The 24,657-nt window shown below is 36.8% G+C and overlaps 1 protein-coding gene and 1 long non-coding RNA gene across 2 annotated transcripts in view; one reads left to right on the forward strand and one right to left on the reverse strand.

Moving 5' to 3' along the window:
• The window catches only part of LOC126828452 (uncharacterized), a 56,619-nt gene extending 44,733 nt beyond the window's left edge, over nucleotides 1-11,886 (forward strand). Inside the window, exons 2-3 of the long non-coding RNA XR_007683081.2 lie at nucleotides 9,690-9,762; nucleotides 9,994-11,886. This is a non-coding gene — a long non-coding RNA (uncharacterized LOC126828452). The remainder of the gene's footprint in view (nucleotides 1-9,689; nucleotides 9,763-9,993) is intronic.
• Nucleotides 1-13,192, reverse strand: part of LOC126828388 (phosphate carrier protein, mitochondrial) — a 53,678-nt gene extending 40,486 nt beyond the window's left edge. Inside the window, exons 1-2 of the mRNA XM_050558169.2 lie at nucleotides 13,110-13,192; nucleotides 12,848-12,987 (exon numbers count right to left, since the gene is read on the reverse strand). Coding sequence (XP_050414126.1) covers nucleotides 12,848-12,983 — 136 coding nt within the window. The 5' untranslated portion in view covers nucleotides 12,984-12,987; nucleotides 13,110-13,192. The remainder of the gene's footprint in view (nucleotides 1-12,847; nucleotides 12,988-13,109) is intronic.
• Nucleotides 13,193-24,657: the final 11,465 nt, after the last annotated feature.

Raw genomic sequence — 24,657 nt, forward strand, 5'->3', positions numbered from 1 at the left:
CCATTTTGATCCGATTAAAAAAAAAGTGTTTTAGCAAAAAACCGATTTTCGGAATTTAATATTGGTTTTAATTAATTTTGAAATTGCAAATGCAAAGAGATTTTATCGCCTCTTCCTTATGTGATAGGTATTGGTACTATACACATTATCCTTAAAAGACAATTTTTTAAAATGACCGTAACGATGTATCAACACTAGAAACCGAAATCGCCTATTTTGACCTTTTTTGACTGCTGAGGCATCCTTCCGGTGGTCCAAATCTCTGGAATTTCTAGCGGTTGGCTGCGCCGCGATGATATTTATCACATATTAAATTGAGAAAATCCTCAGATATCAAGAACAATAAAAATAAGATAAAATACGGCAATTTTTTAAGCAAAAAACCTTTGATTGTTGGGGGTGGGTTTTGAATATATTTTGAACGTTCTCGGAATCCAACACTCTTCTATTTTTAATATGTGATAGCTAGAATCCCATCGGAATCCAACACTCTTCTATTTTTAATATGTGATAGCTAGAATCCCAAGGTACATTCTGTGCAAATTTGAAGGCAATCGGAGCACAGGAACGTTGCCTGGGTAGAGCAAAACAACCCGGTCGCGAAAATTTACCTATACTTCAAAGTGATTATCATGTTGTGTTATGATCGCCATTTTAGATCAATCTGAGTCCCTGATCCACCGTCATCTACCAAACCACTCCGAAATATAGCCAAAATCCCAAAATCGACCGTAATTTCTTTTTGCTTCGCGCATGTGCCACGCTGGAACCAAAGGTACGTTGACTACCAAATTCCGGCGAGGAACTTTTCACGTTGGTACCTAGGTGCACTGAAAACTTCAAGGCGATACCTGCATTCGTTCAGATCGTTTGTTCTTGACACGGTTCCTGCCGTTCGTTTTTTTCCGCCATTTACGGCTTCTGTAAGGGCGAAAAAAGTGGAATTTCGCCACGAAACCGGCACCGATTGTCCCAAAACCATGAAATTTGGACACAATATGCCAATGATCAGATTAAAAAAAGGAGTTTCAGCAAAAAATAAACAACCGATTTTCGGAATTTAAATTTGGTTTTAATTAATTTTGAAATTCCAAATGCAAAGGGATCTTATCGCCTCTTCCGTATGTGATTGCTATTAGTACTATACACATTATCCGTAAAAGACATTTTTTTTTAAAATGAGCGCAACACCAAAAACCGAAATCGACTATTTTGTCTTTATCATACATTAAATATTATATGCCATCGGTTAATTTTTATACGCCCACATTGAAATTGAATTTCAGCGATTTCCGATAATTAGTCAGAGTTATGGCCCTTCATCACTTAAAAAAATTCTTGTGGATGCTCTAGAGGCCAAAGTTAATGTCCGATTGACTTTAAATTTATACACAGTGATTAAGGTCATGAGACGAAGTAGGCGATTGATTTTCAGCGATATCTGATATTTACTGCCAGAGTTGTGGCCCCTGATCACTTCAAAATATCTTGTGGACGCTCTAGAGGCCAAAGTTAATATCCGATTGACTTTAAATTTATGCGCAGTGTTGTGGCCCCTGATCACTTCAAAATATCTTGTGGACGCTCTAGAGGCCAAAGTTAATATCCGATTGACTCTAAATTTATGGTCATGACACGAAGATGCCTACAGTATTGATTTTCAGCGATATCTGATATTTACTGCCATTTCAGATAATTACCGTGAGAGTTATTGCCCTTGATCACTTTAAAAAATCTTGTGGACGCTCTAGAAGCTAAATTCAATAACCGATTGACCTTAAATTTATACAGTGTTTAAGGTCATGAGATGAAGAAGCCAATTGATTTTCAGCGATTTCCGATTGAATCTTTTGAAAATCACACCTAACTCTAAAACTAAAGGCAAGAAACGGGCCGGTTTACATTGAAGCACAACTAATTCCTGTTCTGCGTACTCTATAAATATAATATACGGTTTTCTAAATATGCCTTGGATGGTAGCCACAAGTCGACAATTTTTGTTTTGTATTTTTCCCATTTTGTTCATAAGGTAAATGTAATTTTTCAGAGACCTGATGACATTTATACTTATTGTTTCAATAGATTCTAATAACCCCCTTTGCAGTTAATATGAAAGCTTTCATATCTGCTATGCAGATCTAGTTTTAATTAAAATAAAAAAAAAAATCAGTACGACAGAAGACTAAATCATCTGATCTACCTACTTTATATTACGTGTAAAGGCGTTAGCAGCAGATTTACACTTAGTACTGGTAATAGTATTAGTACTAGTAGGCCTATGGCTTCACCCGATTTTGATATTATTGCAGTCAAGAAAAAGATTTCATTTACTGAAAAGTTGAACATGTCTACACTAAGTACATTGAGATGGAAGCTATTGATTTTAATCAACCAAAAATTGGCTTTATTATTTATTGAACTTTCACAGTATTTTGACAACAGTAGGCCTACTCGTCAATAGTGATCAATGTACGAATACAAATTTTGAGTTTCACTCAGTTTGTCTTTGAATTTCCCATTTTAAAGCCCGCTGAGGTATTAACTATTATATAAAACAAAGGAATCAGATTTGCAGGTTATATTAAATCAGAAAATTAAACAGAAAATTATAATATTTTGAAATCTAATTATGACTTGCAAAGACTTTTTGAATTACCGGTATTTCAAAAGTCAAAAGTTATGAAGAAAAATTAAATGACCAATACTATTATATCCAATAATGTTATGCATCTTTTATGTAGCAGTATTATGTATCTGCAGACATTATGGCTTCAGACAAGTATGTGTAGGGAGCATTGTTGAGTGGAAAAATTTCTCAAAATCTACTAATAACTCTTTTTTTTTCTTTTTTTCAGAAATATTTAAGTTCCTAAAGATCTTTTGACAGACAAATTCCATTTTAAAGACAAAGGAATGAAAAAATACCACATAGCATCTGTCGTTTTTGTTTATCTTCATAATTGTTCCTTATAATACTTATATCGTGTGTTATTGTGTGTGTTGTCTTTACAACTGTTATCCTGTTTAAATCTGCCGAGGCCGGTTCCAAGCCCGAGCTTTGAAAGGAGGAGGGTTGAGAGTAGGGCTACAAAAACCTCCTACGTAAAACAACATTTTGTTGCTGAAAAAAGCACCAAAATAAACAGTAAAACTAAAGGATATATTGTAAATACTTAAGTGAACATATAAGTAAAATATTCATTAGTGTGATGCTTTGATTCAGTACTATTCATACAGCACAATTTTATATTGCACTTTATAGTTACATGTATGTAATATTAGTTTGCTAGTGGATTTGTAAAATCTGTTGATTTTCTTGTTTGGGAAGGGAGAAAATCACGGCTCAATATTAACTTCATCCTTAATTTTACAAGAGTCGGTATCATTACTAAAATGCAGTAATAGAGAATGACTTATTATAAATATTTTGAGATGACAGACAAAAATGGAATTTAAAACGAATATGTTTCTTGGTATGTTCACTTAGCAACCAAAGATGATCAGTTTTGTACAAATTAGTCAGAACCTTAAAAATAAATTGTCAAATTAATCACATTTGTGGTCTAAGGGGAGTGAACTCTTGCACGATTACCTCCCTTTGCTAAATTGCTATTACAACATTGCATAACCTTTCTATCACAGAAAATAAAACATACTTTTTGAATTTTTTTGAATCCTAAGTTATATTTGCCTGGTCTGTTATTACTGTAATGGTTGTAGAAGTGCAAATGTGTTATTTTTGAATTGCTGTTTAGATTTGCTTCAGTTTGATATGTTGGATGATGACATTTGTTCAATTTTATTTTTTGGGGTTTGTGATAAAATAGTTTGTGGACGCTGGTGGCTGCCATCTTGGAATTGTGGCAGCCATCTTGGATTTCAAAATGGCCAATATCGACCAAATATTTTTTTTTAGTAAGGTTTGATTCAAGAATTTTTAATGAATAAACCACTTATTTTTGTAACACATATAAACGCTTATAAACTCCATACTAGATTATATAATGGTGGCCATCTTGGATTCAAATATAGCTGACGTCACCTAATTTGCATATTTGCATCACCATGATTCTTATTTGGTTTAATAGATGTTGTATTAATTGTTTATTATTCTGTAAATTTAACTTGAATTTGAATATAAATAGTTACGATTTCAACAATATTACGCTTTTTTTGTTTTTAATTTATTCAAAATGGCCGACATCGTGGTCGACCTATGGGGTTTTTTTCGTCATACTTTAGAGTGTCGATTGGGCCTGCATTCAGTCATTGTTTTTTGAGGCGCGCGATCGCTCTCGAGTGCCTGTCGCGCACCTGAATGTCAACCGAGGGGAGGTTTTTCTCCCTCACCTTAAAATTGAAAATCGCTCTCCATATTTGTAAATCATGGACATGTATTTGTTTTTTTTTCAAAAGAGTTTGAAATACTCACATTCCGAGCGCCACCATGCTGTCATTGTGAACATTTATTTGGTGTATTCGATTAGTATGTGATCGCAAAAGGTAATAAAATTCTGATGAATATGTTGCTAAAAATAGATGGCGCCTATGCACCATTGGTTAATTTAACTGAAATGAAAAGTAGAACTCTCGCAAGACGCAAGAAATTACGAGAGATGGCACGTGAAAATTTCCATTGAGAATAATTCCGGTAGAAATAGATTATATTTTGATGGAATTTTCAAGCGTTTATGATTATATTTTGAATAGGGGTTATGTTTTTAAACAAAATTTATACAAGCTATATATATATTTAGAAATGTCTACAAGTATTTCTATTGGAATACCGTAAGTACTGTAGTATTAGACGACAGTAGAAGTTTGACTTGAATGTACGACTACGAGTGCTATTATTTAGCAGACGATATTTATTATCATTTATATGTAACCATGAATGGCCCCTTACACGCAGTTATTGATCTTCAGAACCATTTCCCATACAAACAACTAATCACTCTCCTCAGATCATTCACCTTAATTTCTAAATCACTCTTCTTATCGATACTGGGAGAGCTTTTTTAGGGGAGCAATTTTTTCAATTTGTTCATTAAGGGGAGCTTTTTTCGGCTCTCGTCTAAAATACAAAAAACAACGACTGTGCGTTGTGCCAATTTTCAGCAAGATCAGATATTTTGTCCAGGTATTATGCATTATTATGTGCTTCTGATCCATTGTTAATTCCTGAATTTTGTGCCATTGACCCCTGTGACCTTTAATCAGTCTATTTCAAACTGCTAGAGACTTTCTCTACATAAAATTTTAGACAAAAAGTACCCCGATTCATCGAACATAAATGTTCATATCTTGGCTTCTAATGGAGATATCTTCAATCTGTAAAAAGTTTTATGCTATTTAAATGTAGCTTTATCATAGGCTTATTTGTAAATAAATCCATTAATAAATCAATTTTGCATTCATAGCCCTACCCTAAGGCTTAGGATAAAAAGAAAATGAAGGACAAATGATAAGATACGCAATAAACAGTACCAGTCCAGTGACAGTAACCTGGGTAACTATGACTGGAGTCTTTCTACTAAACATGTTATCTGCTCTAAAGGGGGGTAACTCTTTAAACCGGAAGTTGAAATAATTTGGCCACAGATCACTAAAGATTTCCCCATTGACTCCAATGTTAATTCTCGTATCTTAGACCGGCTCTAACTTTTTCCCAAATTTTCGTTGGGTAGAACGCTTTCTACCACAGATGGAGCAACATGTTGCAACCACTTGCCCAAAAGCACGTATGAGGTTCTTCATGAAAAACTTGAGATACACAAGCTGGAAGTAGAGACAAGTAAACATGCAATTTCAGGCCCTACATTTCAACCTAACCAACCTCTCAACTCTTGTATCCTTCCGCATCAAAATTATGAATATTCACCAAAACCTGGCAGAAAATGTATTTTCAAACCCTTTTCCTCGATTCTACACCAAAAAGTCAACAAAAATCGCCATGCAAAAGGGGGAAAAAGGAACTTGTTTCGTGGGTGATGGCGTAGGAATATTTGGTGATCTGTGTCCTATATAGGGGTGAAACTTCAGGTATCACCAAAAGGCCCTTTTTATTTCCTTCCCATGTGTTCTGGCAACATGCAGTTGAAAGAAAATCAAAATCAAAGAATAACTGTAAAAATGATGGCCCTTTAAGTACACATGCTGCTTTATGTACACTGGTGCATCTCAGGTCCATAGGCCTTTTGTGCTAAAATTTAAAAATCTTTCTTATTTAAAGGCAGTATCTGAGTTCTGTGAAAAAATTAGACAAGTTACAAAGAAACTAGTATAGAAAACACTCATAATTTGGAATTTTTTTCAAAAATATAATTTTTTACTGCCATGTGATGAAAAATGTACAAAATTTACATGTAGCATCTCTCAAAATACCAATAATTTTCCACTTTTTTAAATATCCGGACGGACAAGAAATATATTTTTAGAATCTGTGGACAATATGCAAACAGAAAAAATGCAAACCAGTTGCAATGATTGTAATATTGGAGATCTATACTGAAACATGTATGCCTACCCCCTGAACATGCCACTGATTGGATTAATCTAATCTATGGTTGCAGAACTAACATTACCAAAGGAATCTGTCTAACAGCTATGATTTACCATCCCTGGCTAACATATGCACATATAAACTAAAATAGGTGCAATAAATATGAATTATGGTTAAAAATAGGCCTTGATGAATGAAAAAAATGCCATATTTGGTCTATGATCACCCCTCAGAGGCATGTTACAAATTTGTATTGCAATCCTTGTGCTGAAGCAAGATGTCTGGAACTTTACATTAATTTCCTGAAAAAATGAAGTCAAAAAAGTAGTCATGACAGAATTGACAACATAAGAAGAGGCCTGAAAAGGAGAAAAATTAATATTTTATTGTTCTATAGGCAACATAAATGCAGCAAACACCACAAATGCTGGATTTTGATACGAAAATATTGAACATTAAACTGACATTTACACATCTACACCAGTTTTATATCTGGGTGTGGTCTCATTGGCCTGAAATGCCTCAGGGTTCTACGTTTGACTCTGAACAAATAAGGGTTAGAAATCCTTGAAATGCACAAAAAAAATATTTTTGGGTGAAAAATAACATTCTTAGCTGTAATTCAACCACAAATTCCAATTAAGATCATTTAAATGTCAACACATGTGCATTTAAATCCCTCAAAACACATTAATGGAAAAGGGTGGGGTGGGGCATTTATTGCCACTCTAAACAGAATGACGGAGTAAAAAATGTCTAGAAAGGCTGGGATGTCGCTTCCTACTTGAAAGAAATGCAAGAATTTAATGTTTCAAAGAAGAAAAAAAAGCTTATTCTGGGTAAAATAGTGGCAAAATTGAGCCAACCCCTGTTTTGAACATTTTGTACAAACCCATCTGCTGTACATTAACTCAGTGTTACCAATTTTCAATTTTCTGTAGGAAAACTGGAGCTATTTCTAAACCTGACAAATATGTAGATCCCATCTAAGTTATATTAGCAAAGAAAATATGGGCATTTTTAGACATTTTGACTCATTTTAATAGTCATGAAAATATTAATTTCTACATCGAAATGGGGGGAATCTCAAGATTTTTTGTGAATATTCCTGATTTTTTGACAAAATTTGGTGAAATTTCAATACTGTTCACTTTATCTGTGCTTTCTGAGACTGAATAAGCCAACATTGGGCATTAGAATATTTTACTTACTGTTAAAAATTCAATAAAAATTGAAACTTGAGAAATTTGCAGTAAAATCACAATTTTTCTTCAAAACTTTTATTTTTTTTTTTTTAATTAACTTTTTTTAGTTTTTCTGTAGCCAAACTATTTTATTCATATTTTCTGAGAATTTAATCTTCATATTTTCAAAACTAAGGCATATCAGTGACAGCCTTATCACACACAGACAGGCCACAGATCACTAAAGTTTTTCCCATTGACTCCAATGTTAATTCTCGTATCTTAGACCGGCTCTAACTTTTTCCCAAATTTTCGTTGGGTAGAACGCTTTCTACCACAGATGGAGGAACATGTCGCAACCACTTGCCCAAAAGCACGTATGAGGTTCTTCATGAAAAACTTGAGATACACAAGCTGGAAGTAGAGACAAGTAAACATGCAATTTCAGGCCCTACATTTCAACCTAACCAACCTCTCAACTCTTGTATCCTTCCGCATTAAAATTATGAATATTCACCAAAACCTGGCAGAAAATGTATTTTCAAACCCTTTTCCTCGATTCTACACCAAAAAGTCAACAAAAATCGCCATGCAAAAGGGGGAAAAAGGAAAAGGGAGAGGAAGACTAAAAATAGCTTTGGCCCTTGTTTCGTGGGTGACGGCGTAGGAATATTTGGTGATCTGTGTCCATTTAATGTCTGGACTAAGACTAGTAATTATTTCCCCTTATTTCATGATGGACGAATGTAGTGCGAGTTATAAATAGACAATTTTTCCCTTAATTTTTTTCTCCCCTCTTCCTGCATTTTGGGGTTGACTTTTTGGTCTAGAATTGGAGAAAAGGGATCAAATTTGCAATTTCATAGCAGTTTTGGGTAATACTGATGATATTACAGCGGAGGGATAGGGGGTGTAAAGTGTCTTTCTGCAGAGCAATCATTGTGTCGGAAGTGAGATTTTCACCCCTGTCAACTTCAAATCCGTGTAGCAAAAAATCTAAATGGTCAACCCCCTACAAAATTATGATGAGGAGATTGCCAAATGTTGTCCCCATTGTGCCTATAAAGATTGGAACCAACGGAATGTTGAGCAAAAAGCTACAGCCTGTGATGTTACAGTCATTTAACATTGAAGTCAATGGGCAAATAATTGCTAGTCTGAGTCCTGATGATATAAAGAAGCATGGCCGACTCGGGATGTTGATATTTTTTCAACGGCTTATTTCCTGAAGTTTTGAATGGAAAGTGTCAGAAATGGTAAGAATACTGCTTTTTTATTGCCCAGCAGTAAGTTTTTTGACTATTTGGTATCAAAATAGCCATGATTGGGGGTATCCATTGGTTGAGTGTGAATTTTGGGTTTTAAATGTGTAACATTTTGTTCACAATGATATCAAAACATGGTTAGGTCTAAATATTAAGGCCAACTCAACTGCAGATTTGGTCTAAAGTCACTAGATGTAAACAAGACTGACCCTAACCCTAACCCCAGACCCAGTCCTTACCCTAACCCTAACCCACAATCTTGTCAAAAAGCATGTACCCTAGGCCTAAGCCAAGACCTAGTCCTGACCCTAGCCCAAACCCACAATTGTGTCAAAAAATCATGTGCCCTAACCCTATTTACATGTTGCGACCTTGAACCAAGTCTGCAGTTGGCCTTAACATTTAGACCTAACATGTTTTTGACATCATACAATGAAATGTTAACATGTACACTCCAAAATTCACACCTGTGTGACTTTTGACCAAACATGCAGTCGGCCTTAATATTTAGACCGAACCTCAAAACATGGCATCTACCTTTGAGATTGGCTTAGACTTATGTGACACTCAAGGTTTACTTTTTTACTGCCTGTTAACTGGTTTCTTTTTGGAGGGCCAGTGACAGGCTGTTCGCTAGAAATAAAGAGGTTTATTTCTATTTCCAGTTGAAACCATATTTTTTTATTTTTTCACTGTTTTTTTTATTGCATATTTATCCCCAGCCTCCTATCATTTCAGGTGCCAGGGTAATGTTTCATAGAGTGGAATGATTGACCTCAACACAAGTATTAAAAACAAAGAAGCAAAACAGGTGAGATAAATGTGCATTTCATACACTTTAAGAAGTACATCCAACCTGATCCCCACTTCTGCTCACTAATAGTAATGGGCTGGAAATTTGGTACTGCACAGGCCTGTCTTCTCCCCTTGACATTTAACTGAATGACAGAATTCCACATTTTGACCATTGGATGTCAATGACCGTTTCCCTGGATAGTATTCGCCCCAGAATTCTCATTCTCATCCAAATTTAACATTTCAGGTCTACATCTCAAAACCTGATGTCTTCCTGGACTGGCTTGAGGAGAACGATGATGCATATCAATTTCATCCCTGATCTCTATGACACCTGTGGTGGAAGTGGAGGGCAAATCGTAATCAGTTTGGGTTCCAGCCCCGAGGACCTCTGTAAACTTTGCTTTTTGGTGATGACTTAATTTCCGAGCTTGAAAAGGACGCCCGTGTGTTTATCATGGCCTCTCATATTGGAAGATAACATTAATGGCTTGTGTGTTGATCGACGGTTGTGCATATCTCTTAGTCAGGAAAGTTGTAGGCACCATCGCCATTGTAAATCATTTGACAGGCCCGAGTGAACAGGGCGACCTATGATTGGTCAGCAATGTATCGGATTCCATAATGGGGGGTGGGGATGAAAAAACTGTTGTAGTGTAACATAATCAGATTATTTCAACTTACTTATCCTGTGGAAATACAGCTATATAGGAGATATTTTGAAATTCATAGGCACTGCATGTTTCAACATTTTAGATTTGACCACAATTTGGCACTTGAAACTATGTTAACAGAGAAAAACTGTGTGGTTTTCGATGAAAGTGTTAAAAGTCTAATATTGCATCATGATTACTGTTTTAAAGTATTTTCGTGTTTGATTTATATTGAATTCATCTCATCTTTTTGAAGAATGCATTTATGTTCAAAAATAAAAATGTTCTGTGGAATTCAAAATTCATGTGCTTTTAAATTATCAGATTCCAAACTGGGGGGTGGGGATGAAAAAGCTGTTGTAGTGTTACATAATCAGATTATTTCAACTTACTTATCCTATGGAAATACAGCTATATAGGAGATATTTTAAAATTGATAGGCACTGCATGTTTCAACATTTTAGATTTGACCACAATTTGGCACTTGAAACTACGTTAACAGAGAAAAACTGTGTGGTTTTCGATGAAAGTGTTAAAAAGTCTAATATTGCATCATGATTACTGGTTTAAAGTATTTTCGTGTTTGATTTATATTGAATTTATCTCATCTTTTTACAGAATGCATTTATGTTTAAAAATAAAAATGTTCTGTTTAATTCAAAATTCATGTGCTTTTAAATTTCTGTCTGAAATTCCGCAGTTTTCTGATGTATTATAGTGTTTGCAGAATGCCGCACAGCTCATCTGAAAATGCATAGATTTTCATATTCTTTGACCAGGGAATTGCATATATGTTTGTTTATTAGATAACAGATTTGTTTAAACTGCAGAAACATGTGAGGTATATAGGACTAAGACTAGTAATTATTTCCCCTTATTTCATGATGGACGAATGTAGTGCGAGTTATAAATAGACAATTTTTCCCTTAATTTTTTTCTCCCCTCTTCCTGCATTTTTGGGTTGACTTTTTGGTCTAGAATTGGAGAAAAGGGATCAAATTTGCAATTTCATAGCAGTTTTGGGTAATACTGATGATATTACAGCGGAGGGATAGGGGGTGTAAAGTGTCTTTCTGCAGAGCAATCATTGTGTCGGAAGTGAGATTTTCACCCCTGTCAACTTCAAATCCGTATAGCAAAAAATCTAAATGGTCAACCCCTTCCAAAGTTATGATGAGGAGATTGCCAAATGTTGTCCCCATTGTGCCTATAAAGATTGGAACCAATGGAATGTTGAGCAAAAAGCTACAGCCTGTGATGTTACAGTCATTTAACATTGAAGTCAATGGGCAAATAATTGCTAGTCTGAGTCCGTCTGCTCAATGTTATGATAGAGAAGAGTCTGTCACAAGTTGTTTTAGATGATTTTTATGATAAATCCAACCAATACTTCGAAGATAAAAATTCCTGTGAAAAGTATATGTTACAACATCTTATATTTAACCATTTATTTAAATTGTCATTGACTTATAGATCTATAAAAAAAATAATTAATGTTCTACTGGCAAAGGGGTGGTGTCTAAAATATTTATTTTCTAATATCAATTATACTGTTTTCATTAAATATCCATGATGAACATGATTATCAGTATCTAATCTATTTTTGGAGAAATTATTATCATTTTTAGTGCTCTCCTTTTGATGCAGTAGTAATTTTTCTGAAATATATTAATTTTTGTTAAAAGAGTTGTCCTTCTTAGATTATGGTTCATTTCAATATATGTATGTGCTACAAATATGGCCATGTCTATACCATAATGCATGTATGTGCACATTTAAAATTATTACTGCTTAATAATTAAATGATTTTGTTGGATAAAGTTAGCACTGAAACTTTATTTTAACATAATCCAAATACAATCTGTCACAATCTTGTTGCAGCTACTTATTTTGAAACATACTATAGCTTGAAATCTGTGAAAAATAAAACAAGAGTTGTTTCCCTTTTATGTTTTGAACCAGACATTTTTGCTAACATTATCTCCCTTTAATACATAAGCTCCAAAATTTATTATTTTTTTTGATTATGAAAAATAAACAACACAGCAACCGGATGCAATTTTAAATTGTTTTTCACAATAATATATACACCTCTGGATCCTATTAACACATTTTTAGATTTTTTTAAAAAGTTTTGTTAATTTGGGTGGAAAGGCTAATGACTGGTCAACAGATTAAATGTTTATATCCATGTACTAAATTATTATTTATTAGAGAGGCCTTTACTTTTAACTTGAACGGCAGGTTTAATTCGTTGAAATGACTGGGATTGAAAATCCAATGGTTCAATGACCAGCCAAATGTCACTCAATGACAATAAATTATAAATCATACTTCTCTGCTCTGTCACCCATGATCTGTTCAAAGTTACAAATTATTTCAACATGTACCCCCCCCCCCCTCAAAAAAACATAATGCATTAATGGGCAGTGCACTCATATTACCTACCTGTGCTTGCAGCTTGAATAGTTCTGGCTGGGTTTACACTTAATCCTTCACTATCGTTGTTACCGGCTTCACATTTTGCATGAAACGGGTTAACAAAGTAGCCGTTTTTCGCCGATTGAAAAATTGACGAATACATTGTTCTGTAATAAAATTAATCCGATTAAAAATGCTATGTCTTTCTTAAATATAGTAAGTAACATACATACAGATTTAACTGAAATAATCAAAAACATCTAGATCTACAACAAAATAACCTCCTTACCCTTGAAAATGGCGTGCTTCGTCGAGAGATGGTACAGCAGTCACGTGGCTTTGAATTTCTGATTGGTCAAAGTATTTTTTACGTCATATTTTGTCATTGCCCACAGAGTTAAATAGTAATCGGGTCTAAGAATGTTAAAGGAGATTGCTACCGAAAAACATTGTTTCAATATAAAAAATAAGTTTAAAATTAGCATATTTCCGACCCCGCGAAATTTTAAAAGACATTCTGAATATTACAAATGGAAATATTTTTGCCGTGAGTGACGTCAATTCAAGATCAAAGAAATGAAATGGGGTTTAACGTCCAACTGTTCTGCTCCTAAACTGATCGAGCTTATGGAAGACGGGCATACGCCATACAGTGTGCTATGAGGGAAATTTTGCCCGGGCAGCGGCACTACCGCCTACTCTTATATCGAATTCCAACTGCCAAGGGATCTTTTACGTGCACGCCAATGTGTACACGGGACCTAGGTTTTTCGAACCATCCAAACGACTAGACAGATGTCCTTGTTAGCAAACTCAAAGAAGCGCCCACTCAGTACACAGTAGGAACAGGTGACTGCAGTTCCATCGATGATCGAAAGTTAAAGAGAAATGGATTCCTATCAGGCACTCGAATAGAACTTCGCAAAGTGCAATCTGATTAAAACACAGACCCAATTTCGTTTCGTTTTTATAGTTCAAAATTTCGATTTTACTTGTCTTTCTATGTTTACTACACTTGGATCACACTGATCCGCAGTGAATATTTGCTAGGCCGCTACAATCACTGATAAGGATGACATCGATGCGGCTTAATGAGCCAGAAATATTAACTTTTTTCCTGCGACAAATTAAATTCTAAAACATTTTTTTTATGTATTGGAAAAATAAATAAAGGCGTTTGACGTATTTTTAGGTAAAAATTATTTCCTATTTAGTGTAAATGGGTATTAAAATGACTAAAATGCAGCATTTTCTCCGAAGCAGTAACGTCTTATGTAAACAATGCACGCGCCATTCAGCCAATGATTGACGCCGCGTGCTGTGACAGCACGTGTTAAGACAGTCATCTTTGACAGAGATATATCACTAGACTCGTAATTCTCTGTGAAACAGATTGCACTTGGATCTGGAAGCGTTGTTATTTAACTCGTGTTCTGCTTGAAATGAGGGGTCAGCCAATCAAATGGTCTGTCGAATTAAGCGTTTGACCTTTTTTGCGCGGAACTGTTGGTAGACATTAGCAGCAATAGAAATCAAAACAAAGCAAAAGTAGATAAAAAATACACGGCGGTCGCTAATTGGTTAATCGGGTCAAATGTGGCTTGCTCATATCTATAGTCTATGGGCTTGCTTGGTATCTGACGTCATAGAACGTGAACTCCCACTATAACTTGTTAGATCTACATGTAGTGTAGGCCATCGAAAGTATAAAAAAACGAAACGAAATATAGATCTATATTTTAATTAGATTGCGCAAAGTGACAACAGATACTGCCTTTACTACGATAAATGTAACTTGCGTAAGCAATTACTGTCTTCAAAGACATCTTCAAAGGAGTCCAGCGCTCTTTTAAATCTAGTCGGACTTCATCAAGAAAATCAAGTAAAACCAAAGGACATCTTGTGCCTCAAGTAGACTACTTTGGCTCGTAAACGTACGAAAGCCCAGAAGACTCATTCCAAATTCCGAACTGGAATATTGTTATTATACTCTAACTGATTAGCCAAAAGCAAAATTTGGAATTTGGAATTTCGCATTTGGAATTTGGAATCTGGAATTTGGAATTTCGCATTTGGAATTTGGAATCTGGAATCTGGAATTTGGAATTAGGAATTTGGAATTTGGAATCTAGTAATTTGGAACGGGTATTTATCCGGGGGGTGGGGGGCTGAATGGTTAGCGTGCGCGCTTTATCATAAAGTCTGTCATTGAGTCGACTGGCGTGGTTTCGAATCCTCGGTTGTACGTGACAAGGAGTAGGGTCGCCTGCTCAACCTCGTGGGTTTTCTCCGGGTCCTCCGGTTTCCTCCCACTGCTAAAGACCCCTACGCGCAAGCGAATTATGTAAATAAAATTAAAAACCATATGTTAGTCCCGAAATGACCTAGTTTGTGTCGAGTGGACGTTAAACCTCATTTCTGTCTATCTGTCTGTCTGTTTAATTGAGGACGTTAAACCCCATTTCTGTCTGTCTGTCTGTTTAATTGAGGGGCGCTGCCAATTTGCTATTTTATCGGTAAGACATGAATTTGGAATTTGGAATTTGGAATTTCGCATTTGGAATTTGGAATCTGGAATCTGGAATTTGGAATTTGGAATGAGCCTTCTGGGCTTTCGTATAAACGTGCAAAAGTTGAAGTTGCTCGAGCAAAAGTGGCCTTTATGGAAAAGGAGGCGGAGCTACGGAAAAATCAAGCTATGCTAGATGAATTTACTGCTCGTAAAAAGGCTGAAATGGAAGCGGACATTGACATGTATATTGATATATCTCAGAAAGAAGCCGCGACAGCGGAAGCTGAAATTCGAGTATACACAGTTAAAAACTAGTTGCCACCTAAATAGGGGTAACTCCTAGCCTTGAGTGGTGTAAATCGATAACACCCAACTAGTGTGGAAACTAGTTGCCACTTCCAGTACTGTAATCTCTCAGACTGCAATGTTACACTTAAATAGTTTACACCTGTGGATGTAGATGAAGCGTTTTGTAAATTACACTTCAATTTTAATTATTACACCAACGCGGGTGTAATTTGTTTTGTTGGATATTTATTTCAAGCCAACGCCTTCTAAGTTCAGAAAACTTGAAATTGGCTAAATGAAATGGGGTTTAACGTCCTACTGTTCTGCTCCTAACCTGGGCTAATGAAGACGGGCATACGCCATACAGTGTGCTATGAGGGAAATTTTGCCCTGGCAGCGGCACTATCGCCTACTCTTATATCGAATTCCAACTGCCAGGGGATCTTTTACGTGCACGCCAATGTGTACACAGGACCTCGGTTTTTCGTCCCACCCGAACGACTAGACAGCTGTCCTTGTCAGGCCCTCCATCCTGCATCACTGACAAGGGGAAACCACGCCGGAAAATCTGAATGAACTTTCTCGGCCAATGCCGGGATCGAACACCCGACCTCCAGGCTAGCGAGCCAGCGTCTTACCCACGTGATCCCCTTGAAATTGGCTATCGATCTCTATGTATAGACCGTCGGCTACTTCGCTTCATTTTACAATGACTTTAAATTAACAAGCTAAAATAATCTATACTTTACTCGTTATGAGTAAACACTCTAAAATGAGTTATAGTTGTGTTACTAGTGCAATTAACGCCATATTTTACACTAAAAAAAAAAAAAATCAAATTGGAGTACACATATACTTTTGTAACGCAAGATACGGTGTAAAATTGACACCTTATTCGGAGGAATGTTTCCCTAAAATAATTACACCTGTTGGTGTAAATGCAATAACACGCTTGTAGAGGGGTAGCTCATCCCAAACATCCTTTAGCGTCTACAATTACCTTATCCTGGTGTTCGGTACTCCTGAATATCGATTACACTTTTACAAACCAATAAACGCAGTAAAATTAACGCTTTTCTGTGATTTATTCCCCAATTTTGGTGTAAATGCAGTGTAACACTGGTAGTGGTGTAGCTTATACAAAACACCCCACACTTACACTTATTCAGCTGTTCAGTAGTCACGAATATCGGTTACACTTGTTAGGTGTAGTTCTTTTAGTTTTTAATTACACCCATTTTTAACAGTGTGTGAGTATGAGAATAGCCGAATATCTGATTTTGATGATAGTCTTCCAAAAGTTGTAGAAGATCCTGTTACACGAACAGAAAAAATTGTGACTCAACAAGCTGCATCCCACACTTCAGAGACCATCAAAAATAATACTGTACATTATACTTACATGCCGAAGATAGCCAAGAGTTCTACCCATCTGATCAGCATCAGCCACTAACTCCGGTAGTTCACAACCCCACGTCGGATATAACACGTTTTCTTTTACGGAAAGATTTACTGTTTTCTCGCTTGTCGAACTTTAACGATCGCCCAGAAACGTGTATTGCTTGGAAATTCAGCTTCCTTAATATTATGGATGAACACAAAACAACTTGGCACTGGTCCAATAACAACCTTATGTATGTTATCTTGCAACCGAAACCTCACCTTACCTTATACCCACCCGGATTTTGGATGAGGGTGCCGGTTGACAGTGAGCGTCTAAGGCGCAAATTGGTTCGTCCGGAATTATGGTGGGCCTCCCCGAGAAAATTATGAAAATTAAACGGTCGCAAACGCGCTTTCCAGCTATTACAGTCCATGATTTGTACAACAACTTCTTAGTAGTCCAATATATAACTTTACTTATGTTGCTGACCGAATCCCAATCAATCAGACCATTTAGCAGAATTTATCGGACACCAGAAATTTAAAGTTCCGAAAAAAATAATATTATGCCAGAAAAAACTGTTTACTACACTGATTTTAAATGTTTTAAAATTTAATCCATTAGTCATTTACGATTCCCGAACATTTTAGCTGCATTCATCGGATACCAGAAATTTAACTTCCCGACATATTGAGGAAACAAATAATGATGATGCCCGACAACAAGGCCGAGAGTACAACAAATACAAGTACAAGTGGTCCAATATTGCCTTATTTATGTGGGATTTCTGTGAAATCTCACTTTTTGCAACCAATCAACCATACTATTAAAGCGGCATTCATCGGACACTAGAAATTGAACTTTCCGGAAAAAAAAACATTATGATGCCAGAAAAACACTGTTTATATTGCACTGATTTTAAATGTTTTAATTTAATCCATTAGTCAATTACGATTTCTGAACAATTGATGCAACATATAATAATCGATGCCCGAAAAAAGCCGCACAAAGCCAAGTGGCCCCAGTCTTGTCCAAGGCTGATCCCGTTCACCACGATTTAGAAGCACGATTAGATGCGATCTGTCGCGCTTTGTTACGATCCAATACCATCTGAAGCGATGATCATGATTGACAATTAATCGTGTTAATGGTAGAAGATTTTTGAACCGTCCAAAACTATATAGGAAATGAAATGAAACGGGGTTTAACGTTCAGACCTGATAGGATCACCACGATTTCAATCGTAGCGCGAATCGTGATGGAGGGGATCTAACATAAACAGGGGCATAAATGTGTGTGGGGGAAGGGGGGGGCGGGGTCTTGGGTACACCAACCCCATGAAAAAAATAGTCGGCGACTAAATGACTTAATGAGGGTTTACCAATGCCAAAATAGAAGGGAAAATTCCAAATACTTTAATATTATGTATGAATATATCTCTGTATAGGTATGATTGCTTTGATTGAATATCACAATACGAGCCAGTCTTTCAAGGCTCAAATTATTAAAAAAAAACCTGTTAAGCTGCATTTCCTTTAGTACGGCTCCGGTCCGGGAGTAGACATAGCACACACGGCAGGTTGTGTATCCTTATATGCGGTTATTCAAGCGGAAGGGCCCTCATTTCAACATGGCACCGGCATTGTCAAGGTTCGTAAAAGAAGAAAAAACCTATTTTTAGCTTTTTCCCGTGCGAGCTACCCAAACTGTGTTTCCTTATGTGCGTTTACGGGCACGGTTCCGCATGCGTTTCCGTACCGAACGCTACATGGTCCGTATCCGCACCCACACATAAGGAAACACTCTTACTAAAATTCTATGAAAGTGTTTTTTTTCCGTATCCGCAACCGGACCGGAGCCGGACCGGATCCGTACTAACGGAAATGCAGCATTATGCTCTCAGTAATGAAACGGGAACGCCTCCCTCAATGAACTCGACTCTTACGTGTAAGCCTGACCTGACAGACACAATCGGTCTTGATAAAATCACTGATCGGTGGCCAAACTTGACTAAGCGCGGACACTTGATGAAAATATGTTCACATAGTCATATCTTTGCAAATTTATGTATATTCACCACTACAATATCTAATATATAGATCCATGTAAATGATGTAATTATCACTTTCATAAGTTTAACAGATTCACAGTACTTTGTACGTTCTTGTAAAATTCTTAATAAATAACATGAATTCCCATGAGTAGTACTTAATTTTACTCATGTTATAAGTGTTTTCTGGTCACCAGAATTATGCAAAATCTTAACCCAAAGTCCAGGAAATGGCATTTCAGGGACCCTAGATTCCAAAATTTCTCAGGGGAAGCATGTACCCCAACCCCTAGAAATCGTTGCTGCGTCACTCGTATTAAAGGGACCTGTGCATCAGTCGGTCTCATTTTTTTTGCTCCCCCCCCCCAAAAAAAAAAACATAAACAAAAAAAACAATAAAATCGATATGTAGGCTACGCCCCTGAGCATAAGATTATTGATGTGATGCTGAAAAATATTTCCCGCCTATCGTTTTGATAAATTAAAGGGACACAACTCTGTTATCTTTATCGGAAAGCGTGTCTTTACAAATTGCATTGACCATACACTCGGCAAACCTCGATATTTCCGTTACTCTACATCTAACTAGATCTAGGGCACTGGAATCTGCTGAGGTCTGCCGAGTGATTGACCACAGAGTAAGACAGCAGCGCCAACAAAAAATGAAACGAAATGGGGTTTCACCTCCTGTTCCGTCAATGCGAATGAAGACGGGCAAATGTCGTGCAGTGTTCTATATGAGGGGAATTATTGTTACTGTCAGGTGTTTTTTTTTACATGCACGGGTGTGTGTGTACACGGGACCTCAGTTTTTCGTACCATCCAAACGACTTGATGTTGTTCCTTGCCCGGCCCCCGCCCTGCACCACTGACAAAAATCGCAAGGGCAACTCTATAAATAATCGCGAATGTGTTCTGATTTTCTTTCTTTAGAGTTAATGTTATTAAAGTTAGTACTGATGTTCGAAAACATCCACAAGATTTCACTTTTGCAAGATTGTCAGTACAAGGGCAACATCAGAGATAAAACTTTCATATGACCAACAGTCTTCGACATCGAAAACACGAATTATTTGTCAATTTAAATCAACATTGATGTTGTGATCTTACCGGGAAAAGATGGGCTTCTGATATCCAATATTTAAGACAAAATAAACATTTTACCATTGGTACACGATTCAGTGCCATTTGTAACAAGGGACTCGAAGAACGAATCTAGACATATTCCACAAGTCATGTCAAACGTTGACGTCATATTCTTATCTGGGGAGACGCGCAATAAATACAATCGGTGTAGACTGGAATAACCAGGCGCTAGAGATTGCCATTCGATTGAGACTTCTCTCGTATTTCGCCGAACATAAATGATTTAAAATTAGAGTAAAAACGGAAACGATTGAATGTAAATCAGTTTATATATATTCATATTACATTATTATATGCGTTGCGACCCATTTGTGTCAATTTAATAGGTCCCAAATATTAGCGATTTAGCTCCTTTTAAAGCTGATCTTTATAAAAGTACACAGTAGAAGCTTGAAAACTGGAAAATCTTATTCAAAATACCATTAACCATTAAACGGTGCGGTTTGTTTGTATCTTCGTTTCTTTGGGGTTTTTTTGTAAATTTATAAAATAAACAATTTTATACAAGAAATGTATTTAGTTCTTTGTAGTAGGCCCTAATTAATGATGAAATTCATAAATAATCATAGGGTGTCTAAAGAAGAAAACTCTATTTTGTAATATTCGGTCGTGTTTGTGCCCTTATGAGACGGAAAAAAGGAGTTTAAAATAACTACATAATAACCGCATATTACTAGAAAATTTAATGGGTGCTATTTGTTTTGTTTTGTTGTTTGGGTTTTGTTTTTGTTTTTTTGTTGGGTTCTTTTTTTTTTGGGGGGGGGGGGGTTATTGACAATTAATGATCATTGCGTTATTATGGATGTTACAAAAATGGAGCTAAACGCGGGCTAACACAGCAAGTAGACTAGTGGCATGGCATATGGATACAGATACTTTGTCTCGTTTTAATTCTGTTTGTCTTAATTTAGTTTATTTCTTATTTACCTACTCGATAGAAGTGGAGTTTCAGTTCACCGCACAGATTTGGTCGAAATTATGCAGTTGGTTGATTGCGTGACTAATGGATGGTCCATCCGTTGTTAAGGAAATCAACAAACTGCAATAGGAAATAACCATGTCTGATATTACTAACTTAAAAGATTATGTATTAATTAGGCTATCGCTCATTAATTATGATTCGTATCTCCTAATACATATTATCACATTGCGCAATAATAATAGGTATATAATACAACTACCAGAAACAATTGCACATCATAATTCTTTTTTATTTAATTATATACTTGAATATTGCAGGTCACTTGCGTTAATTTTTTTTTATATGTATTGGTACCTAATGGTGTTTATCAATACTTGTCTGCGATATCACCTTAGGTATTTGCGGATGTTAAGCCCCAGAACAACGAACTGTCAATATCATGAAGAACTGAGACAAACTATAATTGTTGTTATCTGGGTACCCTTTAATGTACTGGGCGCCATGGAAAACGCATCACTTTTTTTCCCAAATATTTTATTACTAGGTGGTTTTGTATGTATAATATTATGCAATACTATGAACTATTGTTTCACACAATGCTCCCAAACGCAAAAAATATCGGCCCGTGTGCACAAAAAAAAATTGCATGAGATGCACACGAAAACCCCCAATATTCACGTGCAGCATTGTGTGTGAGCCCTTTAAAAGCATGTTTTCAACTTAATGTGCAGTACATGAACTGTGAAACGTCAATCTGTCGTAATTTGTTGTTGGACGTGTGAAGGAATCGAGCTAGGGATGCCGAGACTTACTGAAAATCAACGGAATGAAGCCATGGGAATGTCCAGGGCTGGCATGTCTACACGTGCTATTGCCAGACACTTCAATTGTCATCAGTCCACTATTGTAAGGTTGGTGGAACGTGTTCGAGTTACTGGATCAACATGTGACCGTCAACGTCCTGGTCCACAACGCGTTACAACCCAGGCTCAAGACCGCTACATTCGGGTCACTCATCTGCGTGACAGATTCCTCCCAGCGACTCGAACAGGTGCAGCAGTCGTCGGAAGACAAGGACGTATAAGTGCCAACACCGTAAGATGCCGTTTAAGAGAAGTAGGACTCCGTGCACGACGACCTTATGTTGGAGCTATCCTCAGGGATCATCACCGTCAGCGGCGTTTGATATTGGCTCAAGGACACCAGACATGGAGAAGAGTAGACTGGCAAAGTGTGCTCTTCAGTGATGAGAGTCGCTTTCATCTTTATCACGCTGATGGCCGTCAACGTGTGTGGAGACGTCTTGCAGACTGCTGCGTCTTCGAAACGAATCGATGGGGTGGGGGAAGTGTAATGGGGTGGGGGGGGGGGCTTCACATTTCATCACCGGACCGCCCTACACATTTGCAGGGGTCGCATTAATGCTGTAGCCTACCGCGATGATGGCCCGTAGAGGACACACGCGCTACTGACATCTGTGTCGTACTTTTGGTTTTGACCCCTCTGACTTTGTACCCTTGATTACAGATTAAACATCCATAAGTGTACAAATATGTTGTTATTGATGTGTTCCCAGTTGAATATTGTTCACAATAAGAAGCAAAATAAATAAGATATGTTTACAGGATCATTTTGTTATACGAAAAACTAAGTGATGCGTTTTCCATGGCGCTCAGTATAGTAACGCTACATCGAATATGTTTCAGCTAATCAATGTAATCATCTCCCTTGAAGATTTGACATTTTTGCTAATTCTGTCCATTCAGGTTGGTAATAACCGACAGTTTAAAATAAAATAATAAAGACTGTTTATATGCCCACGTTAGGTTCTTGTCCCTCATGTAAAAAATCAGCGGTCACAGTTGAAGCCGCCCCACCCCACTTCATTTTGCAAGAGATGGATAGAGAACAAGCTAAAAACAAACTGGATTTTTAGTACAATCAGGGGCAATAATCCAGAAAGTTATGGTCTGAAATTATGCGCAAATATCAAAAGGGACTGAGATCTTTGGAATATAAAGATACGTTTTAAGTTTCATCAAAACCTCCGTAGCATACTTTTACACAATTTGCGTACAAAGAGCGGCCATTTTGTCGGGCAGTTCAATTTCGATTTTCCCGAAATTCAAATTCAACCTTCATTATGGTGGAATGGTGATGTAATAGTTAAACGGTTTTTAAAATCGGAAAAAAAATATTGTGACCTCTAGAGAATCCGCAAGCTAAAAATGCGATTTTTCGAACAATCAGGAGCCATAATCCAGAAAGTTACGTTCGGATATACGCGATTATCAAAAGGAACCAAGATCTTAGTCTGTAATGGTGATATATTTCCAAGTTGTTTTTTTTAAATCACATAAAAATTGTGACCTCTACATGGACTGCAAGCTAAAAACGTATTTTTTTTCTACATTCAAGGGTCATAATTCAGGAAGATACAATCCGATACGCGCGAATATAGAAAGGAACCAAGATCTTTTTGTTATCAACTTTCATCAAAATTGGATCAAAATTGTGACCTCTAGAGGATCCACAACATTGATATACACTATTTGCGTACGAGGGGCAGCCATTTTGTCTGGCAGTTTTGGCCCAATTTTCACGAAATTCGAACTCACCAAACATCACGGTGAAACGGTGATAAATTCGAACGATTTTTTTTTAAATCGGATAATAATTGTGACCTCTAGATGGACCACAAGCTAAAAACGCGATTTTTCGTACAACCAGGGGCCATAATATCAACAGCAACCAAGATATTGGGTTATAAACATGTATTTCAAGTTTCATCAAAATCGGATCAATATTGTGACCTCTGCAGGGTCCACAACCTTGATATACCAGATGTTATACACTATTTGCGTACGAGGGTTTTGTCCGGCAGTTTTGGCCCGATTTTCACGAAATTCGAACTCAATAAACAATACGGTGTAACGGTTCTTCTGCTTCTGCCGGATAATGTCCACAATCAAGATGTTGATTATAATGACATGTATGGACGGTGCGCATGACGGCTGAACTGTAAAAGGTTAAAAACGGGTTAAAAACATTTTTCGTGATTACGAAACCGTACACAACTTAGATTTGAATATCTCTAGTGTGTCGGAGGAAAGAATGTTCGGTGTTAAAGCATTCCAGTCCCTGATGGTCCTTGGGAAGTATGCATATTCCCTGTAATCACTACGACAGGATGGAACTTGGTATGAATGGTCATGTGTGTTTCTGCTAACCGTAGTGGTGGTACAAGGAGGCTCTTGTTGATGTGGATCTTGAAGAACATTGCCAGCCTTGCATGTTTTTGTCTTTCTTGTAGCGTGGTCCAACCAAGATTTTGCAGCATGTTGATGATGCTGATTGTCCTCCTGTAATTGTTAGTTACATATCTGGCTGCTCTGTGCTGCACCATTTCTAGCCGATCGATGTCCTTTTTGAGGCGAGGGTTCCATACACAGCTTGCATACTCTAGCTGGGGTCTAACAAGGGCCATGTATGCCTTTTCCTTTATTTTTCGTACAATCAGGGGCCATAATTCAGG

This window comes from Patella vulgata, chromosome 7, assembly GCF_932274485.2.
Source record: "Patella vulgata chromosome 7, xgPatVulg1.2, whole genome shotgun sequence".
NCBI lineage: Eukaryota > Metazoa > Mollusca > Gastropoda > Patellidae > Patella > Patella vulgata.